Genomic DNA, 9,959 nt, shown 5'->3' with positions numbered 1-9,959 from the left:
TTTTTTTTTTTTTTTTTTTTTTTAAGAGCTAGATATATTGATCATGAAGTTCACTTGAAGAATGAACCAGAAGAATTACCAGGAAACCCCTTTAAAAAATGAGTAACTAGGTAGAGATAGCCCAACCAGAGAGAACAAAGAACAATGAGTGACAAAGGAGAGATAGTCCAATCAAAGAGAGCACACGCCAAAGCCTCCGTTAACTAAAAGGGTCTGTTACCAGATGGGTACAGACATAAAACATTAACAGAACAGAGAGACCAGATCCAGTCCTGCTGTGTATGAAAATTAAATACCTGATAATGGCAACATCCGGAGTCAATGTGGGAAACAAATCTACTTTTTTTTTTTTTTTAAGATTTATTTATTTATTTATTTATTATATGTAAGTACACTGTAGCTGTCCCCAGACACTCCAGAAGAGGGAGTCAGATCTCGTTACGGATGGTTGTGAGCCACCATGTGGTTGCTGGGATTTGAACTCCTGACCTTCGGAAGAGCAGTCGGGTGCTCTTACCCACTGAGCCATCTCACCAGCCCCCAAATCTACTTTTAATAATTAGTATTAAGGCATCTGGACAGGAATACACAGAAAGAATCAGATGTGAATATAAAAATAAAACCATATAAGGAACAAAAGAAAACATGGCGGAATCCCCTTACACAAGCACAGACTTCTACACTATGACAAAATCCAAACGCAAAAAGAATTTTTAAAAAATTAGTTGTATTTAAATAGTAGTTTATTTTAAAAATAAAACTTTTGCATGAGGAAAAAAAAAGTAACTACAGGAAAACAATAAAATGGAAAAAAAAAAATGTTCCCGACTAATGGCACAGGAGTTTTTTGGTTTATGGGTTTTTTAAAAATATTTGTTAGATTTCTTATTTGACGATTTCATCTATGTACATAATACTTTCTTATTTCCCATTGTTACCTCTCCTCCTTATAGATCCCCTTCCCACATCCATGCCTTTCTATTCTGTTCTGTGACCCTTGGACTTTACCCAGTGCCGTCTCTGTGGCCACAGATGTGGGACTGACCGCTGAAGCCTGGTGGGCTCGCCAGCCACTTGGTATACAACAGGAAGCAGCAGCTGTCCTTCTCTCAGAATCTATCCATAGCCAATAGTTCAGCAGGGAAACGTAGGATCCTTTAGCCCCTCCCAATCCAGGAGGGGCTATCGATAGGTCCAACCATATACAGGCCCAGTTGAGGCAATCATGGCTGCTGTAAGATCATGTTTGCAATAGATAGGACGTGCCCTCCGTATCTCCCATCTGTTTTCCATACCTACAGGCTCTGACATTCTTTCCACTCCATCTTCCACAGTGTTTCCTGAGCTTTGTAACAGGGAGAACGTATGCCCTATTAAGGACGGAGCACTAAACTATCAAAGCATTGCGAACACTTACCAGTCACTACAAAAAGAAGCCTCTCTGGCTAAGGATAAGAGTAGCATTCGTCTCTTAGTGTAGTTAGACTGCAGTTTGGTGTCCTGACAATTTAGCTAAACCACAGTAGTGAAATTACCCAGGAAAGTTATGCTAAGCAAGGTAACCCAGGACAAGAGAACAAACCCACAGATCTCTCCCACAGATCTCTCTGCTAAGTGGGTACTAGCTTTGAATCTTTAATATTATGTATTTAACTTGAAGTACCTGTAGAAGCAGAGAGAGAAGAGAAGAGAAGAGAAGAAGAGAAGAGAAGAGAAGAGAAGAGAAGAGAAGAGAAGAGAAGAGAAGAGAAGAGAAGAGAAGATCTAGAAAGAGTCTGCTTTGTTCACCATGGGTCAGGGTCATGACCAGTAGAACATTGGTAATTTGAAAACAGAAAGAGGGAACACAGAAGGTAGACAAGTTCAATCAGGAATGGGGGCTGGGAGACAGAGGAAGAGAAGGAGCAGGAAGGGAGGCTTAGGTGAACTGAAAGGCATAGGAAAAAGCGACATGGAATCTACTACTTTGTAAGCCAATTTAAAAAATAAGTAAAAAGAAAATTAGTTCAAGAGAGAAAGAACCTGCATGACTCTAGATAACACTATTCCTAGAAGCCACTGTTTATCAACAGGAACTCCAGGATTAGATAATGGGGTCCCTCTTTGTATAGCCAGGGAGGCCCCGAAGGCCCTCAGAATAACACAGGCTCCTTCCCATTTCTCTTGATTACCCACCAGAACTAGACAATAAGACCCTGCCACTGAAGACACCTTGGGTGCAAGCCATATAGACTGCAAGCTAGCACCGAGCTAGAGGCTTCCTCTCTGACAGGTGGCTTTCACAGTGCCAAAAGATGCTATGCAGATAAGGGCGATGGGACACCAATGGTCTCTACTAGATATGAACCCTACAAACTACAATGCCAACCCGAGAGGCAAGTGGCTCCTAAAGGTGAGATGGTGGCACAGTGTAATGGTGGACACCCTGCTGGACCTGAGGTCTGCTCCATAGGAGGAAATGAATACACACTTGGTATGTAAAACAGCCATACACAGAAGTTTCTGGAAAGCTCTGGAAGTGTTAGTATGGTTTTTTTGTTTGTTTTTCTTTATTTCCATCAAACTAGGACCTTTCCCCTCCCCAAATTATGGAACCAGTAACAAGACCAAGCCCCAACTGAGGAACAGAAGAGACTCTTGATCAAGAATGAGACACACAGGGAACAGACTTGAAAATCAGTTTCTCAGTGGAATCGGGAGACACAAAGGGTAAAAGTGGAGAAAATGGATTGGCTAATTAAAGGAGAGAACAATCATGTCACTTCTAGGAAAGAGCAGACATTTTCCAGGAATTTGGTTAAAGATTTTATATCCACCAAGGGCCTAGGTCTAGTGTCTGGATCAGTAAGTTGTTTTTGGTTTGTCTGCTCCATGTGTGTGTGTTGTGGGGAGGGAGGTGGTCATATGTGCACTGCTGGGCTTGTTGCCTGTGCACGTGCACCTGCGTGGATGCCAGAGGTCCACATCGCGTGTCTTCCTTAACCGTTCTCCACCTTATTTCATGAAGTTCAATATTTTGGTAATCTAAACTTAAGTCCCCAAGTACTTTCCTGAGCTCTATGGCTCTCTAAATCTCGGACCAGTAAAGTTTTCTATCTCTGTGACTTTTCTGTCTCTTGCCTGAAGTTAGGAAAACAAACTTATGATCGGAAAGGTTGTACCTATCATTCTGTCTGTAAAATAGCTTGTCTTTAGAGAGCACTGGTAATTTGTATTATGAAGTCTCGATTTAAAGGAGCACAGCTCCAGCTGGCTTACTGATATAAATAAGCATGAAAACAAGGTGAAAGCCACACACAGGAGTACACACCTTTAGTCCCCGCACTCAGAAGGCTGAGGCAGCAGGTGTTACAGAAGAAGTTCAGAACTAGCCTGAACTACAATTGTCTGGAAGAAAGAAAAAGTAAGTAACTTAATAGACATTTCAAAATCTCATTAAAATAAAGAAATTGGACTTTCACTACATTATGTGCTAGCTGAAAAAAAAAATCTTCCTACAGAAATTAACTCTGAAATGTTTAAACAATATTACATGAGAGTAATTTGGCAAACAACCCTCGTTTGATAATTAATTTATAAAGTTGGCTACTTCTTGGTTTTGATCATTTTATTCAACTAAGATTTTCCTAAGTATGTACTTGCTGACCCCTATGTTAGCATTACTCTAATAATATTTAAGATTATAAAAAGGTAAGGAGGATAGTTTAAATATGCTTGGCCCAGGGAGTGGCACAGTTTGGAGGTGTGGAAGAAGTGTGTCACTATGGGTGTGGGCTTTAAGAACCTCGTCCTAGCTGCCTAGAAGCCAGTCTTCTGCTAGCAGCCTTCAGATGAAGATGTAGAACTCTCAGCTCCCCCTGCACCATGCCTGCCTGGATGCTGCCATGTTCTCACCTTGATGATAATGGACTGAAACTCTAAACCTATAGACCAGCCCTGTTGCAGTAAATCTCCAACCCAAATAAGCCAGGGCCACGAAAACACAACTCCGCCCCGCAACACTACTCCAACACTGCCCCAATTAAACGTTGTCCTTGTAAGACCTGCCTTGGTTCACAGCAGTAAAACCCTTAGTAAGACAACAGCGAGTCTGTACTCAAATAAACTGAATCATTATTTTGACACTTTTTAACATGTCTAAAAATAATTACCAGACTTCGGTTAACTTTAAAACCTAGATATTTAATGAATAAACATTTAATCATCTGATTGCTAAGTACAACGGGATACTAGGAGACTGACTATCAAACACAACGGAATTGAATGCTTTTGTTTCCCCTTTCTGTTATGTTCCTGCAGAGGCTTTATTTATATCTACGACAGTTACTGAAAGTGACTCCACTTTCAGTTTGCTCCACTTTATGAACGCGTGCAAAAGATGCTTCTAACTACAGAAGGCTGTGTGCTCCAAGATGCTTCTAACCACAGAAGGCTGTGTGCTCGTGAGCTTCACTAGTCTGATGGTAGTACTGCCCCAGTAGTTTCGAAGTGAAACATATTCACTGGCTAAAAGTTGAAACTGTAACCAGTAGTTAAAACCATACTAGGAAACCAGTGACAGAGAACACAGGTGTGTTTTGAAAGTGTTTTTTTCCAGAGTTGGTTGCCAATCTTTGTATTCTCGGCACTCGGAAGGCTGATGGAAGAGAACTCTAGTGAATTTCCAGGATAGCCTGGGCTACATAGGAAGTCTGAAGCAAAGGGGGGGGGGGGCAGGGAGAAAGAAAAAGGAAGTTAAACAGTAATTATCAATTTTTTTTGTTCTCTTTCACACTTTAAAAACTTATCAAAAAGTCCAAAAAGCTTTTGCTTACGTGGATTACAGTTATCGATATCACTGCATTAAAAATTAAAATGAGGAGCAGCAAGATGGCCCAGTAGGTCAAAGTACTCGCTGCACAAGCCTGGCAGCCTGAGGACAATCTCTGGAATCCAAATAAAAGTGGAATGTAGAACGCTCTGTGACTTCCACACGCACACCATGGCATGTGCCCGTGCATATGCATACACACACACACACCTCACACACATACACAGTGAAGGGGCATACCATACACACATCAAACATAATAAGTTACATTTAAATTTAAAAAAAAAAAATTAAAGCCATGTCAGGACATGGCAACACACATTGTAATCTCAGCATTCAGAAGGCTGAGACAGAAAAATTACTTGAGTCCAAGAATGTTGGAGATCATTCTCGGTAATGCAGTGAGACCCCTTTGAAGATGTTCAAAGGAAAAGAAAGAAGAGAGAAAAGGAAGGGAAGAGAGAAAAGGGGAGAAGAAGGGAGGGAGGGAAGGAGGGAGAGAAGATGGAATGAAATTAAAAGAATGTGTAGAATTAAGTTGTTTGTTCTAGAAGGGAAGGGCTGCCATGACAGACTCTGTGCATGCTAGAGAATCAGAACCAGGAACACAAGTCTGTGGAAATCAGAAATCCAGGGACCCACAGGGACTCCCACAGAAGTCTCAGAGTCCCACAGAAGGGTTCCAGAAGTCCCAGTCTCCAAAGGCAGAAGGAGATCCATGTTCCAGCACACGAAGAGAGAACTCAGGGGCTGGAGAGGGAGCTCAGCGGTGAAGAGCACTGGCTGGCTGCTCTTCTAGAAGACCCAGGTTCCGTTCCCAGTACCCACATGGTGCCTTGCAACATGGAGTCCGTAACACCCGCTCCTGGAGACCTGACATCCTCAGCACCAGGTTCAAGAACAGTGCAGACACACATGCCGGAAAAAATACTCATACACATAAAATAAAATAAAAACAATTTCAAGAGAGAGAGAGTGAGTGTACACACACACACACACGCACACGCACACGCGCGCACCCTTTCCTCTGTTCTTTCATTGTTAGACCCTGCTCAGTTCGCTAGGTGAGGTGTGCCCACATTGCTGAGGTAAGGCAGGATTCACAGAAAAATCACAAGTCTGCCTATAATCTAGATCTTACCCAAGCCAAAGAACCTAAAGTAACGCTGATATCCAATACCCTATGTGCTAGGCACCTGCACAGCCGCTAGATTATTCTCTAGTGGACGTCAGGATGTTTGGATACCTCACCCAACCACCCTAAGTAAGTCAATGGAGCTAAGAAGAGGACAGCACACTATCCCTTCCTTAAGAGGTAAGAGTCTCAGACTCCCAAGTGTTAGGATCACAGCCCACCACACTCAACCAATGTTTTAATGTTAAATTCTCTCTGAGATAGGCATGGTGGTACAAGCCTGTAATCCCAGCAGTTGGGAAACAGGCACAAAGATGCTACAAATTCAGGTCCAGCTTCGTCTATTTAGCAAGCTGAATATGGTGAGGCCACATACATAGTTACTCTGTCTCAAAAAGCAAAGCAAGCAAACAAACAAAACTAAACAACAGCCAGGCGTGGTGGAGGCAGAGGCAGGCAGATTTCTGAGTTCGAGGCCAGCCTGGTCTACAAAGTGAGTTCCAGGACAGCCAGGGCTATACAGAGACCCTGTCTCGAGAAAAAACAAAAAACAAACAAACAAACAAAAACTAAACAACAACAAAAAAAAATCCTCCTACTTAAACTAGACAATATATAATTTAAAACTTGACCAGAATGGTAGCAATCTCAACAAGCTGTGGCAGAGGCAGGTAGATCTTGATGAGTTCAAAGCCAGCCTCATCTACATGGTGAGTTCCAGGCCAGCCAAGGCAATATAGTGAAATAGTCTCAAAAAACGTTAAACTGCTGACCTCTATTATAAGCCACTCCTACTGGGTGATGGCCAGTCCTGATGTGTATCATTCCTAGGGTCCAACAAAGGGACTTGATTTCCAGCCTCCTGAAGACCAGGGGTAACATACCAATGAGGATTCATTTTCTATTCCACACTGACTGGGCAGCTACCAAAGACAAAAGTGCATTTCCTGACCCCTGGCGAATGAACTGCTTCATGAACACATTAAGGAATGGCTGTCCTATGAGACTGGAGGGTCCTTCAGTGGAATCTAGATGTCACAAAGTTTTCTTTGAGTCTGATTCCTATTTTAAACTACTGTATATGTAAAATCTAATGTAAAAATTCATGTAAGAAAATTAACAATAAGGAGCTGGGCATTGGTGATGCACACCTTTAATCCCAGCACATGGGAGGCAGAGGCAGCTAAACCTCTGAGTTCAAGGCCAGCCTGGTCTACAAAATGAGTTCCAGAATAGCCAGGGCTACACAGAGAAACCCTGTCTAGCAAACAAAAATGAAGGAAAGAAAAAGAAAATTAAAAGATACTAATGAGGCCTTTGCATATCATAGCAGGAACTTTCTGTAATAAAAAAAACATAACCTGTCTATTAAGTGCTTGGAGGTAGAGAATAAATGGGCAAGGTCTCTCATGTTCTGAACAACCCCCACCCCAACCCCACCCCGTTCTACAAATACAGAAACAAGGCCAAGGGGGTTAAATGATTTTTTTCAGTCATCAGTGACAAGTTTATGAGAAAGAAACAAGAAACACACCACATGATCTGGCTCCCTGGGGCAAAGTGAATTTATAAGTTGAACTGACTTCATTTTATCTACATTTACAGTGAGAAAACAGAATTCCATTTCCAGAAAGTGTATCCTGAAGAAAGACTACTGACAAAGCACAGTCTGTCTCAAATTCCCTTAATGAACCACAAGTTCATTCATCCTAACTGCGAAAGATGAAATCGTAATCCTTGAAGTGTCTAACCTAGTGTTAATGGCTAATAGCTCTGTACCAGTACCAGTCTATGGGGGCAGCAAGTATTCCGTCCGGTATGGACTATTCATTAACTGGTACTATCCCTAAAGAGAGTGGGTTTGGATCCATTTAAAATAAGCTGAAATTTTAATACAAAATCAACATAATTTAATTTGTCAATAAGTAAAAGCTTCCTGTCCCAAGAGCATCGTCACCCCTGCATGAACTCGAGCTGTCAGCCCACGCTCGCGTCTCGCCCGGGGAGAAGGGTGCTGCAGCGGAGGAGAAAGGTGCTGGCGTCTCCCGCTCAATTTCAATTCTCCCACGCCCGGAGCAGACAGTGCGCTGGGGTTTCCATCAGCGCGCAACTTGGCACCGGGATCAGTCACTCCGGCCACCTGCAGGTGACCTTCGTCCCCAGCACAGAGCAGACAGCCTCCGCCTAGGGGTCAGGGCCTTGGGGCATCAAGGCCCTAGGCTGGGGCGGCTCTCCGGGTCAGAGACACCCTGGCAGCCACACCCACAGGCGGCGCGGTGACAGGTGCCCGGGCCCTCCGGGTCCCGCAGCCCACGAGCGCCCGCCCCCGCGCGCACCACCTGTCGGGCCGACGCGCGCGCACCCGGCAGCGGACGCCCCGCCCGGCTCCTAAGGGGTCCCTGGTCAGGGCGGCCCGAAAGCCCGGGCATGTGAGAACTTTACCGGAGGGTGGGCCCTACGCAGGCGGTGTCGGTGCTTTCGATCTCCTGCAAGATCCGCTCGTGCTCCGGGACCGTGCCCAGAGCCTCGCAGCTCTCCGCCATCTTGGCTGGAAGCGGAGGCGCCGGCCGGGCGCGGCGCCGCGCGGACCACAGGAGCGAGCGGCAGGTGGCGCAAGCGCGGCGCGGCTCTGCGGGGAGGGGAGGGGCGGGGCCTGGAGGGGTGGGGCGCAGTGGGTGGGGCCCGCCCGGGTGGAGCCCGCCCCTGGGGAGTTAAGGATGACCGGGAGACGGTGGGGATGGGGCGGGGGAGGGGGGTGGAACCTCCACCTCCATCTTTCCTCGCGACCTGCCCTTAGTTATCTAGAGACGTTTTAGTGTAGTGTGTGCTGTTGTGCACTGCAGGTACCCTAGCAATAACGGAGGTGACCCTCAGTCACACGCCCTCAGTAATAGAAGTAATAGAAGCTACCGAGCACCTTGATGGGCTTTAAATAGTGGGGAGTCAGAGAAAGGCAAATGCTCTCCCGAAAATCAAAACTGAGTTTGTCGTTGAGATTTATTTTAAGAACAAACAAAAATTCTATACCTCGACTGCTCTGAAAAAATCGTGTCCCCTGCCGGATGCAAGTTCACCGAGGTTAGTCTTATTGGACTAACTATCAAAATGAGGGAAAATGAGAACAAGACTAAGGCGCTTGCTGGCAACGTAGAAAAGAGGCCCAGGGCAATGTTGGATTTCATGCTGAAGCTCTTGAATCCAAGCGCTCCCAGGGAGTGGTAGCTGGGCTGGGGTGGGAATAGACTTCTAGGGGGAAAGAATGAGCAATAGAGCGGTAGAAGGAAATGGCAGGTGGCTTGAGCAAAGGGACACATGTAGGAAAAGAGGCTTGCTTAACAACCTGTATCTAGGACACTGTGTAAACCAGCTTGTCATGATCAAAGCACTGATGGAAGATTAGTCAGAAAAGAGTTCAAACCTAGCCAGAGGGACAACTAATTTTCTGCTCTCCCTAGGTCCAGGAGCTCTGTCTGAGCTTCCCTGTGAGTCAGGCAGGCTTTGCACCAGCCAGCTGTCAGACTCACTCTCTTCCCTGGGCCTCTGCTACCAGCTTTTTTCCCTCTTCTTCCTCCTTCTCCTCCTTTCCTCCCTCTTCCTCCTCCTCTTCCTCCTCCTCCCCATAAGAAATCCTGGGAGATGATATTGAGAAACAGTTAAGACAAGTGTCCCAAACCCCACTCCTTGACTGATGCCATTTCACAGGTATGTGACACTAGACAAAACAATACTTTTCTATTTCAGTTTCCCCAGCTGCAGCTGCTAATACCTGTGGTATCTACCTTGTACTACTATCCTATATTATATTAACTTCCATTATTTCTGTAACAAATGCCAGAGCATAAAATGACTCAAGTGTAAGTTAGAATGCTCACTGAGCTATAGTCAACATGGCGACACAACTGCATTTCTTTCTAGACTCTAGGAAAGAATTTGTACCTTTGCTTTGCCAGATTCCAAATGCTATCATAGTCTTTGCCTATGGCTTTCTCACTGTGTGGCTCTGGTAGCCTAGAA

The 9,959-nt window shown here is 44.8% G+C and overlaps 1 protein-coding gene across 1 annotated transcript in view; it reads right to left on the bottom strand.

The window, feature by feature from the left end:
• Exoc6 (exocyst complex component 6) overlaps nt 1-8,552 on the bottom strand; it is a 128,503-nt gene extending 119,951 nt beyond the window's left edge. Inside the window, exon 1 of the mRNA XM_021151208.2 lies at nt 8,388-8,552. Coding sequence (XP_021006867.1) covers nt 8,388-8,488 — 101 coding nt within the window. The 5' untranslated portion in view covers nt 8,489-8,552. The remainder of the gene's footprint in view (nt 1-8,387) is intronic.
• Between the last annotated feature and the right edge of the window lie 1,407 nt (nt 8,553-9,959).

This window comes from Mus caroli, chromosome 19 (genome assembly GCF_900094665.2).
Source record: "Mus caroli chromosome 19, CAROLI_EIJ_v1.1, whole genome shotgun sequence".
Classification (NCBI taxonomy): domain Eukaryota; kingdom Metazoa; phylum Chordata; class Mammalia; order Rodentia; family Muridae; genus Mus; species Mus caroli.
Note: the sequence above shows the minus strand (reverse complement) of the source record. Positions and strands in the feature narration are given on the sequence as shown.